Source organism: Rutilus rutilus (genome assembly GCF_951802725.1).
Source record: "Rutilus rutilus genome assembly, chromosome: 14".
NCBI lineage: Eukaryota > Metazoa > Chordata > Actinopteri > Cypriniformes > Leuciscidae > Rutilus > Rutilus rutilus.
This window is the reverse complement of record NC_140219.1, coordinates 29,710,555-29,726,848: the sequence shown is the minus strand read 5'-3', so window position 1 is coordinate 29,726,848 and position 16,294 is coordinate 29,710,555. Positions and strand designations below refer to the sequence as shown.

The 16,294-nt window shown below is 37.9% G+C and overlaps 1 protein-coding gene across 1 annotated transcript; it reads left to right on the top strand.

Moving 5' to 3' along the window:
- The first annotated feature begins 3,503 nt into the window (after positions 1–3,503).
- rell2 (RELT like 2) lies at positions 3,504–15,932 on the top strand. Its single transcript, XM_084430760.1, has 6 exons — positions 3,504–3,633; positions 10,199–10,420; positions 11,488–11,550; positions 11,650–11,713; positions 12,095–12,274; positions 14,796–15,932. The coding sequence occupies exons 2-6, from the start codon at positions 10,228–10,230 to the stop codon at positions 15,484–15,486; spliced, it is 1,191 nt and encodes a 396-aa protein (XP_084286886.1). The 5' UTR covers positions 3,504–3,633; positions 10,199–10,227; the 3' UTR covers positions 15,487–15,932.
- Positions 15,933–16,294: the final 362 nt, after the last annotated feature.

Sequence of the window (16,294 nt, the reverse complement as noted above, 5' to 3'; positions counted from 1 at the left end):
GAAATCATTTGACTTTAAATGAAATATTACTCTGCAGAAAAAACTTTGCTGTGCAGCAAAAACATTACTGTGCTAATGTGTGTGGTAAGGGGAGGGGTACTTACTGACATAGCAATTGTAGGGTCCTGTGCTGAAGTGCCCTTGAGAGCCACCAGAGGGCACTCCCTTGTTCATTGCCATTTTCTTCTTGGACTTCATTACCCATAACCCACGGAGGCAAATCTGAATTTGCCATGTTAGATTTTTGGACCCTTTTTACATTTTCAGGGTTCTCTGAAGTGAATGTCATAGTTTGGTAAACTTCTACAGTGGTGAACGGTAGACAACAGCAACTACAATTTTCATATTACCATTTGCTCCATTAGCAAAAGAAAAAAATACATGATAGCATTTCCATGACTCTCAAGTCAAGTCACCTTCATTCATATAACACTTTTAACAATATAGATTGTTTCAAAGCAGCTTTACAGAGATAATAGGAAATTAAAGTAACAGAGATTGTTTTGGCTTTACAGCAGCTCTAGAATGAAGTTATTGTCCAGCTCAAGTTAGTTTTGCTTGATTCACTTCCGTTGCAAAGATCATTAGTTATTAACATAGGGCCCGCTAACACGTCGCCGTTATAATAGAAAACCCTTAATGCTCTCCGGCCTGCTCATGTGCAATATAGGTTCCAAGGTGCAACCGTTGACATTTTTTGAAAAATGTTATCATCTCCACGTAAACTTCAAAAACGCCAATGTCTGTGAAAACGCTGACGCCGTACACATGCATTTTACGTGTTCAGTCTATAGGTATGCACGTTTGAATATATATGTGCGCAGGCGCGTAGTCTTTCTTTACAAATTTACCTCACCAAATTGCTTTTCTGGCCTTAAAAATTCATAATACAGAATTTTTTGTCGCTTCCGCGTATCCATGGGCATTGGAATCCGTGCAATTTTTTCTCTCCAAAAGAGAGAAAAAATGTCAAGAGACTGATTACAGCAGTCAGAAGAGAGACAGATGTCATATTGTAACTGAGATCTGAGGGGGTAATTCCACATTTTGACCCCTTGTTCCACCGAGCCTTCTTCTTCCTAAAGGATGACGAGAGCATCAGAGCTGCTGTGCTGCACACGGGGGTGATCGACATGTTGCAACAGATGGAAGTTCTGAAGAGGGACTTCAGGAGCCTGATTGAGACAGTATGCAGCACATCACCCGCGACTAGGATCATTGTGTCCAGACTGCTTCTCATCTACCGACGAGGACATGAAAGGTTCAGTAGATTATTTGCTCTAAATGAATTGTTAATGTCCACCAGTACCACCGGCCCTGCACATTTTGTATGTCTCCCTCATCTATCACACCTGATTCAACTCATGAGCTCATTAGTAGAGACTGCAAGACCTGAAATGGGTGTGTCTGATATAGGGAGACATACAAAATGTGCAGGGCTGGTGATACTGTGCAGGGCTGGTGTAATGAACAAAAACTGCTCTTTGTTAATAATTTGAATCTTCTCAGGGAAAGACATAGGCACTTTCGTGCTGATGGCCTGCACCCCAGAAGAATCGGAGCAGATCTCCTGTCGGACAACATCTCCAAGATGCTACGCACCATTTGACTAGTAAGTCAAGCCTCAAATCACAGCCTTTGTTGTTCTACCCACTTAATTGATGGAAGTGTGTGTGTAGTTCATTCTATTGAGCCTGGCAATGGATAAAGCCTGGGGTACAGCAGATAGAAATGGTGCCGGACCAGGTGGAGACCCCAGCGAAACCATCGGGATGATGGCTTTGGGCGGCATTGCCAGGCCCGGAAGTCCAAGTCGATCCCACAGACCGAGGCGGAGCCGGAGAACTGGAGGGAGTCAGCAGCGAGGGCAGAGCCCTGACAGGGTCTCTGGGATGGACATGGCAGTGGGCTCAGGCTTTGAGATGGAGGTGGCCTCCCGCTGTAGCTCCGGGACAGTCATGTTGGCAGGCTCTGGCTCCGTGGGTGGAGGCGGCTCTCACACATAGGCTCAGGTCAGGTCCACGGTGGAAGATCTCTTGTGCATTCTGATCCTGTCTGGAGCGGGCAGAGAGATGGCTGCTGGTGATGATGGCTATCTTGGGGAGTCGGAGTTAGTGATGCTGTCCTCCTAAGGCCGCATTTTTAAGTTTTCGGACGCAGCCGACGTGTGTTCGACTTGAAGCAGTGTTGCGCAGACCGATTGGTGTATGATATCAAAGTACCGGGAGAGTGATTCGAAAGCACACAAAACTTTTGGTCTATAATCGCTCTTGTGGTACTTTGATGTCATGCACCGGTTGGTTTGCGTGGCGTCGCATCAGGTCAAACACACCTAGATTTTAGATGAGGCCATTCTATCACCATTAGATGAGGCGAATTATAGGCTTTATTAAAGAACTATAGTGCTGCAAGTCAAGAGTATTCACTAGGGTGCATCAGGTATGAAACAATATAAAGTAATAATGATTAAGTCAATTGAAAGTTATAATGTTATTCTATGTGTTAGTTTGTCTGTATGAGACTAGCAGTAAGCTAGATCAACATCAGAATAACATACTGATCATATTCTAACATTTCATCATATTGAGCTATATAACATTGATTAGTTTTATGTACATTTGCTCACCTGTCTAATAAAGTACATGCAAGAGAGGTGTCTCTGTCAAGTCGAAGTTTGTCACGGACGTGGAGCTCTCGGCATCTCAAAAACGTCTGATATATCACGCTGATATTGATCCTTGTTTTAGTTCTCCTTTTATCCCAAAGTCTGCTTGCCATGGTCCATAATGTTTGAACGAAACAACAACAGCGTGAGCGAGCCGCTAGACGTAGGCAAACACAGTTGTCCACGTCTGTCACCATGGTTACTATGGCAGTACAAGTGGAAACCAGGGATAAAACGGATATTACGTAATTGACAGGCGACAAGTGAACAGGGACGAGCCATTATTTAAAATTGGAATTTCTCTGAAATGAAAAATCTTTGGGAACTTTTGGGATATTGTAAGTACACAACTGCAGGAAATATAAAACACTAGCTGTGCAAGTGATTTTTGGATATTTTATTACAAAAATCTAACATATTTTTGTAGCTTTAATAGTAGCCTAAATAGCAAGCAGGTCAAAACAATATTATAACAAAATTATGACTTTACAAAAACACAACAACATAAATATGATAAAACTATTTAACAAATATTTTAACATTTTATAATTTTATTTAATATTCCCAAGCTGTTTTACTGTATACAGAAATTACAACTTTTTAAACTTAAAATGTTTTGTTATTTGTGCTTGAAAATGACTCTTACTATCCAAGCTTAGGCTACTAGCTTGTTATTTAGCGAGTGTAATTGTTTAATAGATAGATAGATAGATAGATAGATAGATAGATAGATAGATAGATAGATAGATAGATAGATTTTTGGGTGGAGTATCCCTTTAATGTAATAATCCTTTGCAAAAGTTAAAGACCTGTTCCAGAGAGCTGAATCCATTATAGAAAGCATTTCACGTGTCGTCTTCCTTTAAATATGTAGCGGACTGCAGCTCTTGAGTCCAGCTGCTGTTGTTTCAGCTTCAGTGTCATGCTGGAGGCATCATAAGCGCATTCCTTGTCCGTTAAAAGCTTTGGTGAGTACCTGAGTATAATGTTCTTGTTTCGAAAATATCGCGATTTTAACGGTAGCAGTAGCTATGTCATGTGGTCTCTGACTTTCTCAGTTTTGAAGGTTGTTAGGAAATATACAAGACTAATAGTAGATATTTATTTGACACATTGAATTCACGCGACAATAATCGGTTCAAGTAATCAATAAATTAAATGCGACCTTTTTGATTTATTTTTTTCCTAAGGTGTTTACCCGAGCTTGTGAGCATCAGTTCACAGGGGACCCGTACGTGCTTAGGCTACGTCTGATAGATGAAGACAACGGAATGTAACAGAACTCAAAGCTCCCGAGACTCTTGTCTGGGCTATTTTTAATTTGGCACGCATCTTCGAAAATGCTCGTAGGCCAGCAGCAAAAAAAAAAAAAAAAAAGCAAAACGTGGTAATTATTAATAATAATAACATTAATCAAAATAATAATAATAAACAGAATGATTGTGACAATGAGGCATTTGACAGTCTTTGTCGGTATATTCACTACTTGCAGTGAATCGAGAGATAGTTTCGCTATCTTTATAGTCAAAGTAGCTGATATTTGGGATCCTCCTCTGCGCATAGAAAGCTTTGACAAAGAGCTCAAGACGAAAGACATGTTACACATTGTTTCCTTAAAGTAGGCTATTACCTGAGTGCATTAATAATAGGCTATTCTCTTTCGTCTGTTTTATTATATAACTGATACAGATTTACAGTTTAATAGATAGTATTATAATAAATTGCATGAGAATGTTAATATGGATGGACATTTATTGGCTGTACAAGTTTAGTTCAGACTCTTCTCTTAGATACAGTATTTGAATTTCCCATAGTGTTCATAAGTTCATTCAGTAGTTGATTATAAAGTTTAATTCTTCGTGTATGCAGGTCTATAGAGCGTCTCAGCTCTATTTTCATTTCCATGCATTTCATGAATATAAAAATGTTCTATTCTTGTTGTTGCATGCATATGATAAGTACTTTTTGCCATCAGTAGCTGAGCAGTTGTCTTATGTTAAACAATATTTTTGATAAATTAGATTCATGTAGGCAGGATATGTACATATTTTGTTTACAACTGTTTTAAGTAACCCAGTGTGAAAAGACTGAATGCAATGCATTTGAATACATTTGAATTACAGTTGGGTATAAAGACTACATATATAGATCAGGTTTCAATGACGTGAGGATGAGAATAACCCATGCAGTGTCATCAGTGTGTGTTTGGATGTGGAGGTCACAAGAATGCTGAGTCATACTGCAGAGTAGCTCTCTCATGCTTAGCTTTCCTCTGTGTTGAATAGTGGCCACGCTTTGTAAGTTAATCCAATGTCATGACTAATTCAGCAATTTCCACAGAATGAATTTGAGCCAGAGGAGATGGTTACTGGTATAACGTTATTTTTTATTTACCTGCTAAACTCATTAATAGAGGTTATGCACTGACATCACTTTCCTGCCAGAACATGCCCTCTTAGGACTGAGTGGCAACTTGGCTGGCACTATAGGGAAAACTGCAAGAACTAGAGTAAAACAAATGATTACGTGCTTAAAGGGATCGATCACACAAAACTGAAAATTCTGTCATTAATTACTCACCCTAATGTCGTTCCAAACCCATAAGACTTTCGTCTTCACGTTATATGATAAGGCCAATTGCATGCAAAAGTCATCCTTACCATGAAAAAATTACGTTTTTACCAAAAGAACAAAACCCTTTATAAGTGTAAGTAAGTATAAGTCCATTTAGGTCTGCAATGTACTATATTACTGTGCTGTAAAAGAAAATTGCCTTGTTTATCCACCACATATGAGGTGAGCAACAATGCTAAAATTACATTTACTTTCAAAAGAGGGATCAAAGACCCCCATTTTTAAACTTTATTTTAACATTAAGCATTTTGCAGAAAGATAAATATACTCATTTAGTCATAACAGCACTGCCTGTTGAATTTATAAGGGCTATAATTAAGAGGTCACGACGCTTCAGTGCTCTGTCACGGCCTTAACGTTTTAAAGATTAAGTTTATATAATATAACAATTATAAATACAAATAATTTTAAACTTTATATAAAAAGCTAAATTATGTTTATGCTCTTAGTATCGACAATTCATCTCACTACTTTGCTCTGAACAACCATAACAACTATTGCTGTGATATATCAAAATATCTCAACTTTCAAATTCCGTCGATTTTATAACAAAATTTCACACTAGATGTCGCTCTTTAATACGCCGTGATAGATTTCTGTAGCGCCTCAGTGTAAGCGGCGGATCAAGCGCACATGGACCGATCTTCTCTTCCTCTCTGCCAGTTACAGGACGAAATATGAACATCAGAAGGTATATGACACTGTACAACTTACAGAAGAGCATTGTGTCTCATAGGACACTTCCCCCACGGGATGTCACGTTTTCACCTCTTGGTTAAAACATGAATATTCATCATAATCCCACGATCAAGCGGACATAATATTAACAATATTGCAATCATTTAGACACTAAATAAAATGTGATCATTTTGACTCACGACTGACTGGCTGAAAACCATGCAATCATTTAGACACAAAACATAACTGACATGATTGCGAGTGCGACTCACACCTATGGACAAGAGTGTCAATCAATTCAACTGACTGTGGAGGAAACCTGCGATTTTGATTTTATATGATTTTAGTATTTTAGCAAGCAGTTTTATTAGTAGGAAAATCATAGTCTCTATTGAGTCCTGAGCTGCACACACGCTTGTCAACTTGAGAAATAATCCATAACCATTTGAAATAGAGTGATTTATAATAAAGTTGATTAATTGTGCAATCTTACCATACTGGTATCACAGATTTCAATATTTGGTGGTTTAAATGCCTGCTTGAGGTCTCTGTAAAGTTTTAAAGCAGTATTTTAGTGCCGCTTTCAGAGCGTTCACGTCCGTAACGGAGAACTGTCACGCCCGTAACATTGTTTTTTCCTCATAAATGCGAACACGAAAAATTCTATAAAATGTGTATTTTATTGGCTGGTAAAAATTTGAAGCCCAAAAAAGTGCATCCATCCATGATAAAAGTAATCCATATGGATCCAGGGGGTTAATAACAGGCCTTCTGAAGTGAAGCCATGCATTTGTGTAAGAAAAATACCCATATTTAAAACTTTATAAACTATAATCACTGGCTTCCGAGTTCCAACAGACTGGCGTACGTATTGGTGAAAGACTAACCCCTGACCCGACGCACAACGCAATGACGAACGCGGAAGCTCAGAGGAAAGAGCAAAACAAAACACCGGTCGCGAGGAACTTTGTTTGTTGTAAAGCCCTATTACAAAAACCCATCGCATCTCTTCAGAAGGCCTTTAATAACCCTTTAATAACCCTCGGTGCCGTGTGGGGTATTTTTTATAATGGATGGATACACTTTTGGGCCTCAAATTTTCACCAGCCATTCACTCCCATTATAAAGCTTGGATTAGCCTGGCCATTTTTTTTATATAATTCTGATTGTATTTAAAGGATTGACCCCCTTTAAAGGGTTAGTTCACCCAAAGACAAAATTTCTGTCGTTAATTACCCTCGTTCCAAACCCAAAAGACTTTTGTTCATCTTCGGAACACAAATTAAGATATGTTTAATGAAATCTGAGAGGTTTCTTGAATCAGCCATAGGCAGTAACGTCATTGCAACTTTCAAGGCCCAGAAAGGTTGTTGAGACATCATTAAAATAGTCCATATGACTACAGTGGTTCAACCTTAATGTTATGAAGCGACAAGAATACTTTTTATGCGCAAAAGTCAAACAAAAATAACGACTTTATTGAACAACTTCTTCTCTTCCGTGTCAGACTCCTACGCTGATCACGTTTTAAACACAGTGCAGCGCTTCCGGGTTCTACACCAGAGCGCTGAGCTCCTTATTGGCCAACTCTGTTCACGTGATTGCCACGAGACGTGTGTGTGGTGCTGACGCAGGAGATGGACAATAATGAGCGAGACGACCGTTCCAGCACTGTTGGCCTCTCCCAGGCTCCCTGAGCTACCGGCTCCTCCATGGCTTCTTGTATTGCCGGTGCCACCTAGGAGGCTTCCTGTCCTGCCTATCCCACCCCTGGCCACCCCCTTCTCCATCCCCTCCCTTGTTGGACTTATTACGGCACGAGGATGCTCCTTCCGGGATGGAGTACTTCCATGTACTGTCACGTTTTGTTTGTTCATGTTTTTGATGTTTTTCTGTTTTATTGTTGTTTGAAGTCAGTGTGTTCATGGTTGTGTTTCCTCTGAGTTCTCCTGTTTATAGTTTTGATTCTTGGATTAAACATTTATTTTGAGTATCTCCTTTGTCAAGCGCTTCATTACAGCCACCGAAAATGACACCTGGATTCCTTGCTTTTTCTGCAAATTGCAGTGATCCATTTGTTTCTATTTTCTGTAGCTTTCAGCAATCTGAAAAAGGATATCGCCGATTTCTTTTCTCTTTTTTTTACCTATTTGGTTTCATTTTCCACTGTGGGCTGATAACAGGGCCTTTTGGAATGTAATACAAATGCTTCAGTTGCGTTTTCTAGAAAAACAACTGTAGATTAATGTTCACTAAAAGAACTTCAAACATTTCCATCAGCTCTCTGCTTGATTGTGATCCATGGTCGCGCATTCCGTGGTCAAATATTTTTTTATTAAAGGAGTCATAATGTTGTGTTACCTTGGATACCCAATGCTCTATTATAGTCTTTCAGGCACTTCTAAAAAAGAAAAGTGGAAAAAAAATCAACACAGAGCCCCTCAGACCCTTATTTCTAAAGGCATTATTGTCTCGCGAGATCTGATGCGATGTTTTGGCTGTCGTGGACGGTCATTATAATAATGCAAATGAGGGGCGCGTTGATTGGTCGTAGAAACGTGGTAACGTTACATACAATAGCCGCATTAGCAGTTAGCTGCTATTTGTTAACCACAGTAGAGCAATAAAAACACAGTTTTACCTTTTCAATTTCTGGCAAGTCCCTGATGGTGGGGATGGCACCTTTTCCCAAACGGAGCTTCGAGGCCAAGTTCGCCTGATATTGCCCCAAATTTGTAAATGATTCCGGTGTAAAATGTTTAGCGCACACACCTAACGATACGCCACTTGAAAGAGTTGTTGGGACAGCGTCATTAAAAATGAATTTCCTCCACTGTTCCCTGATAGTTTCGTCCGTTTTTGGTAGATAAAACACATTTGCATGTTGTTTGTGGCAGTCAACCACAGAGCATCTCAGGTGTGCACTCGGTTTCTCCATCTTTCTCGAGTCGACTAAACTGAATCTGAGGGGGAGAGGGGGAGAGGGGCGGGCTTCCCGCGGCATAGGTTTGCGGTGTCCATATTTGGTATATCCTCCCCCGTCTTGACGTCAAGAGGGGGAAGAAATCAAAATCTCGTTTTTTCGTGCGCGTGCACGTGGCCTATTTTACAAACCCCGAGGTAAACAAACGCTTCACTTTTAAATATCGGCTTCCCGGCCAGTGTACAATCATTATGCAATCATAACATACATTGATTCTCGTGGAAAAGTGAAATTTCTACATTATGACTCCTTTAATGAACACCTAACTGGTTAATTGACTATTTTGCCACGTAGATGTGCCAATTTCATGTCTCTTATCATTCCCTACTCTTTTTGTTATTAACGATGTTATCTTTGTTATCTTATCTTTTGCAATGTAGCCATAATGGAGAAACATAAAATAAAGGGGTAAAAAGACATCTGTCAGGCTTGAAGCAGGCACTCAGTAAATCTGACTGAATTAGAACCGTTTAAGCAGCTTTATTTGTTATGTTGATTAAATTTGTAACAATTATCAATGGGTGAACAAGGAAAAACAATAGCCATTATTAAAGGAAATACACAATACGACAGAAAAATTTCTGTCAAAGCTGTTGCAGTTATACTGTTGCTCTACTTGTATGCTGCGGTGAAAAACAGGCCAGTTATTTGTAGACCCCAACACAATCTCATGGCAGTTTGTTACGTTTTGGCGAATAGGTGGCTAATTCATATGAATTTTCATGCAGGGAGATTTGGTGATACACTTGACAAACACATCACATAGAAACTACAATTGGAATAAACTGGAAAACCCAATATCAATCCAGCTGCCTCGTTTAAACCGATGTTTTGGTGAATGGACATGTGAATGGGTGGAAAATATGCTGTACTCCAAAAGTTATTCCATTGGTTTTGATGCCAGTCGTTCATGAATCGTTTAAATTGACTTGAATGTTAAAACAACAGAATGAGAAATGTTTTGCATGCTGTTGAAGTTGCAACAGATATCAGTTGCTGAGTGAAAACAGAGGGTGTGGGCCAAGCTCCTCTCACCACACGCCTGGATGGCAAGATAAAGGTACTCGCTAACAGGAAATATACCCTGATGGAGCTGAGTGGCTGATTATCTCTCTGAGCCAAGAGAGTCAGATGGCGTGACAAAGACAACTTTCTCAATGCTGGAGAAAATAGTTTTAGGTTGTGTGAGCATTACCTGCTGTATAAATGTAACTGCCATCCTTTTGTCCAATTTGCAGCCAACTGCCTTTGCAAAGAAGACAGTGGGATGACAGACCAAGAGACACCCAATGTGGGTGAACCCCCTCCAACATACATAATCTTCCTCCTTGTCTTTTTCTTCTTCATCACTGGCCTTCTGGGTTTCTTAATCTGTCACTTATTGAAGACGAAGGGCTACCGCTGTGAACTGGAAGAGGATCAAGTAAATTGTGAAGACAAACTGGGGACAGACAAAGATGGCAAGTCATTTCAGCCTTTGTTTTATAAAAAATATACATATGTTTTATACAAAATACGGTCACACTTTAGATTAGGGTCCAATTCTCACTATTAACTACAACTTTTTCCTCAGTAAAATCCTAATTACTGCTTATTAATAGTTAGTAAGGTAGTTGTTAAGTTTAGGTTTTGGATTAAGTTGGATTAAGGGATGTAGAATATGGTCATGCAGAATAAGGCATTAATATATATGTAATATGCATGCTAAAATGCAACTGATTAATAGTGAGAATTGGACCTTAAACTAAAGTGTTACCCAAAATCCATACTGTTTGAAGACAGTTTCTTGTCTTTTTATTTTCTGTATCTTTATCCCATGGAGGTTTTACTTATCTCAAAATTCCTGGCTTAACACCTATCCCTAAAACCCTCACCATCACTTTTTTTTATTATTATTTGCTTGTATAATCTATATGGTCCAAAAATAAGCACTATTTTTCAATAGACGACCCACCCACACACACAGATTTCTGCCAACTATTGTAGGTAACTGCGATATTATAATAATAGATTCATTTAAAAGGATGTCTGCCCTTGAGTGCAAAGAGAAAGGATCACTCTCTCAAGAAATGACACACAGTTCATCAGTGACAATTTTTGACTTAAATACAACATGGTGGTGTAAAAAAGGTAGATGCTATTTATATAAATAGTGGTACATACTGTTTGCACAAGAATAAATAGCAAGAACATGTTGCACTAAATGTAGACTATATGAGAAATGGTGGGTAAAGTTAATAAAAATGACCTTTGCCAACAGTGCTATTTGCACTGTTAGCAAGATTGCACATAATACTCACTTTATTAACTATATAAGGATCTAAATACTCGGCACTCAAAAAGCACATTTTGACACAGTAACAAGCAGTACACATTATTGACAATACAAAAAGCGATTAATAAATAAAAATTCTTACAAATAGCCCCTTTAAACTGAACAAATACACAGTATGATTTTGGTCAGTTCATCCAATTTGTAATGACATTATTTTAATTACCATAATAATGTTTATATGTTTTTGTCCAGATGAATCAGAAAACAGTCAAGACACTGTGGAACAAATTCTGAAATGCATCATTGAAAATGAAGGTACAGACAATTCGTTCTGTTCTATTCTGCAGTATTTACTATTGTATTGGTCATGTATTTAAACAATTTTCACCACTTGTTTTGCTATTTTTGTCACAGCCAATATGGAGGCCTTCAAAGACATGTTTACTGCGCAAAATGTTTGTGAACATCACGATCCACGGTATAATCATTACATTTTTTATATTTCTTTTGTTCTATAGTGTGATAAACAGATAAACACCAACCTTTACAGCACATTTGACTCAAAGAGGATATATCAACTTTGTATAAATATGTTATATGATATGATGTGAACTGTCTACATTGAGATTCTTTAAGATCTTCCAGTTTGTTTCCAGATATTTCAGTTTGTAAAGTATTCTAAATTTCTTTTAGTACTCAGTTCAACATTGGCCCCACATACCTCACAATGATGTGGGACAAGTAAAGCAATGTAGATGTGTAAATTAGTTTGCACACTGACCTCTGAACTAATCCAAATGTAATAGAGGAATAGTGGCCATTTCCATTTTCCTAACAAAATAAAAATGTTTCTAACCAGGTTACATCAGAAAGAAGGTGCAAGTGGTCTTCCCCTTCACCATCATACAGTTCATCTGGGGGGTGAAATCAGCTCTTGTGTCCACTGTATGCAAGAACATATATTAAAAACACGACGCAAAAGCCGTGTGGCTAGAAGCAAACCTCGGCCAGCGGAGCAGACTGTGTTCTCTGTGGGAAGGTGAGGATCTATTATCTGTTATTATATACCAGTAATAAAGTTACAGTAATGGACACACTCATTCTTTATTACTGTTCCATATTTAGAATAATGCTAAAGTCTTAAAAACATGAAATACCACAAATGGAAGTATGTCCATGACCATGACCAAAAATGTTGAATCGAAACATTTGTATATTTGAGTTTCTTCAAAAATGAATAGAATCTTGACTAGATTAGAGATGCATGGTTTGTACATGTTTAAACAGCATTACAAGAGTTCCCGTGTTATGCTGGACACTGGGACTAAAACATGTATATATTAGTTGGATGACAAAATAAGAGTATCTGCGATAAAGATCTTTAAAATATTTCATTTAAAATACATGTATTAATGTTTTATATGGTTTTGAAAAACTTTAACTCCCGGTTTCACAGACGAGGCTTAAACTTAAGCATTATTGAGCTGTTACAACTGAAAGCAATTTACACTGGCATATCTTCAAATATGTCAATGCCTGTGTTTTGTCTCAAGATGCACACTAGCAATGTTTTAAAGGCACATTTATACTTGTATGTCCTAATTGAACTAAGGCCTAATCCTGGCTTAATCTATGCCCTTTTCTGTGAAACCAGGCCAAAATATAATTTCAAATGGTTTAATTAAAATTCAAAAATTAAGGTCACACTTTAGTTTAGGGTCCAGTTCTCACTATTAACTAACTATTGCTGTAACTATGACTTTTGCTTACTTACTACTCATTAATGTTAAATCTAGGTATTGGGTAGGATTAAGGGATGTAGAATATGGTCATGCAGAATAAAGCATTAATATGTGCACTAATAAACAGCCAATATCCTAGTAATAGTTAATAGTGAGAATTGGACCCTAAACTACAGTGTTAGCAAAAGTAATAACATATTTCCCTTCCCTACAAAGGCCAGAGGAGAACTGGCCCACCGACTGACCTTGGTTTTTCCCAAGGTTTTTTTTTTTTCTTTTCTTTTTTCTCTCCATTCTATTACTTGATATAATTTGCATTCCGTGCGACTGTTGGCTTTGGCTTGTTTAGTTGGGATTTAAGAGACCAGCAATATTATCAATTTGACTGTACTGACATCAGATAAGATAACATCATAACATCTGACATCATATGGTCAGATAACAACATTTGAATTGATTTCAACTGAATAATGACACTATTGTCCCTCCTGTCGAGCTGCTTTACATGTCACGGAACACACACGGGAGAAGTAGATCCAAAAGCAGTATTTAATAAAGTGTAATCCAAATCGTAGTCATCCAGGCAGGGGTCAAAATCCATATAATCAATCCAAACACGAGAAACAAAACGATAACAGGCAAGAAACAGACTTCAGAAGTGCAGTGACATTAAACAACGACACTAACCAGACGGGGTATATATATACACAGAAACTAACAATGTGATAGGGAACAGCTGAGTGCAATGAACAGTGATGAGTCCAGACAGGGATTGTGGGAAATGCAGTTCCAGAAGTAATGGTGACAGTATGGGGAAGAGACCTCTAGTGGACACCCGGGGGAAACACAAACCAGACACTGTGACATTACAGCTGAAATTAAGTCATTTCATAGCTGATAAATTCTGCAACACTGTTGTTACTGTGTGCTTTGAATCTAAATTGTGTCAAGTATATAAATACACGACTTGACTCTAAAGTAATTTTATTTATTTTACAATAAATTTTGATGTATACATTTCTAAATATAATTTATTTATACATATAAATATATAATTATATATTTGGGGAGTCATACCTGACATTTACCACCTGAACTTCTTCACCTTCTTTCATATACATTTATTTGATATTTTAAGAGACTTATTAACCTTGATAGAAAATCATGAGGGCCAGCAGGGGTTCTCTTAGTGAGGGAACGCCCCCCTCTGTGTAAATCATGTTGAAACCAGACGCTACGCCACTGGGTTCTCTTTATTATTATTTTTTTCAGTTTTGTGTTGATTGCACCATGTGACTTTGATTTGGAGGGAGAAAAAAAAAATGAAAAAGAAAAAAAAATATGTCATAAGGTTTTCTTTTAAAGAATTTTGCTCTTTAATAAGACTTTTTTCCTTTATTATAATATTGGGACAGGATATTTTTTATTTCATACACTAAAACTAAATCAAAATAAATATCGAAATGAACTTATTCAAGTCAGTGAATGAATGAATTGCATTTTAATGTATTTTTTTAATGAATATGAACAAAAATTTTACGGGATAATGTTGATCCAGTTTTGTAAAGAAATTCAAAAACTTTTTGAAGCATTTAAGCGTCATCCTTCAGGTCAAAAGCATTTTAGGACAACTATAAACATAAATTGTCAAGTGTGTCCAGACTTTTGACCGTGTTGAATACAGTTTACACCATCAGTATTGTAGAATATTATCAATGGATGGAAGATAATAGTAGACTAAAATTAAGATTTGCGCTATTTGCAAAATGTACATAATACAACCAAGCTAATTTAACTAATACTTACCTAAATTCACAGATTTCGTGTCACCCACATGGAGAAGAGAAACAGCCTGCAAGGTTCGATCAATCTTTCTGCCTCTAAGCCAGGAAACACATCAAATGACACAACGCTCTCTGATAGCAGGACGGGAATTAAAGACGCTTCAAAAAAACCTCAGGAGGAATACAACATCCGCAACATGTTCAAAGACACTGGAGCAACCAACGGCAAAGTCCTAAATGTAGGCAAACGGAAGAAGAGTGTCACATTGCTCGGCTTCTTTAAGGGTGCTGATCCTGTGGAGACCAAAGGGGGAGCAGAAGTGTTTGAGGAGGACAAGGAGGGGTCAACCACTGCTGATCAGTTATCTGTCTCTCTAGGAGAAGGCTTGAGCTCAGTTGCACTGTCTCCCACTGATGAAACAGCTTTAGATGAAAATGCAAATAAAGGTTCAGGTAGTAAATTAGAGGAGACCAGCGAAGAGAACAAAAATGCTGATGAAGCGATTTTAAATGTGAAATCGCATGACAAAATAAGTACAAACACAACAGAGATAGTTCGTGATAGTTCTAATGACTGCTCTAGATTTTTGGTGGTACGAACTACGGAAGAAACTGTCATCCCACCTGCAGCCGCTGCGGACCATAGAGGAGACGATACGACGAAACACAAGGACATTAAGACTGGCCAAGTTAGTCAGGAGAGTACAGACAATCAGCGGATATGATTACAGCATCATAGCCCTACAAGCATAACATTATACAATTATCAGATAGTCAGACAGTTGTTTATTAAGAACGAGACTCATGAAAAACAACACTGCTTTTACCAAAAATACACCTTGTTCTCAATTAATTGCATATTAAATCTATAAATATGATGGGCTTAATCGAAAAGCAATGGCCATTAAAATAGATGGACAATTTGTTGATTTTCTTTTCGCATCTTTAGAAAGCAGCTTAATTCATTGGGCAATCACAGCTCATATTAAAATAACACTGTACTCAATTGTGTTATAGGGGAATATTTTTACATGAACTATTTAAACTTGTGTCATGTGTCCTTGTATACAAGACTGCAAAAAAGACTGGCAGTTATGCAGGTCATCCATGAATAGAAATGTATTTATAGGACTATACGAACATTTCTTATTATTAAAGACATTTCACCACTCATCCAGATGGCTTCATCAGTTGTGGAATAGTGGGTTTTCCCAGACATTGAATGCCAAAATACATTTGATGTCATGCACTGGGAATTGTGTGAATATGGCTGGGTTTGAAAAGTTTGAAAAGTCTTCACTGAACAGAAGAGGGACAAATGTTACTTGTTACAACTCATCAAACTATATAATAGCCTAATCATCAGTAAACACCAGCAATTTTGTGGACGTGGACCTCTGTCCAATTTTTTTCCGTGAAGCACGTTTTAATTTGGAGCAAGAGATACAGTACGGAGAATCCGTCTCAGCTCGGTCCGTCTCACTATAACAATCCGATGCATATTGCATACAAAACTGGAAAACACTTTTTCAC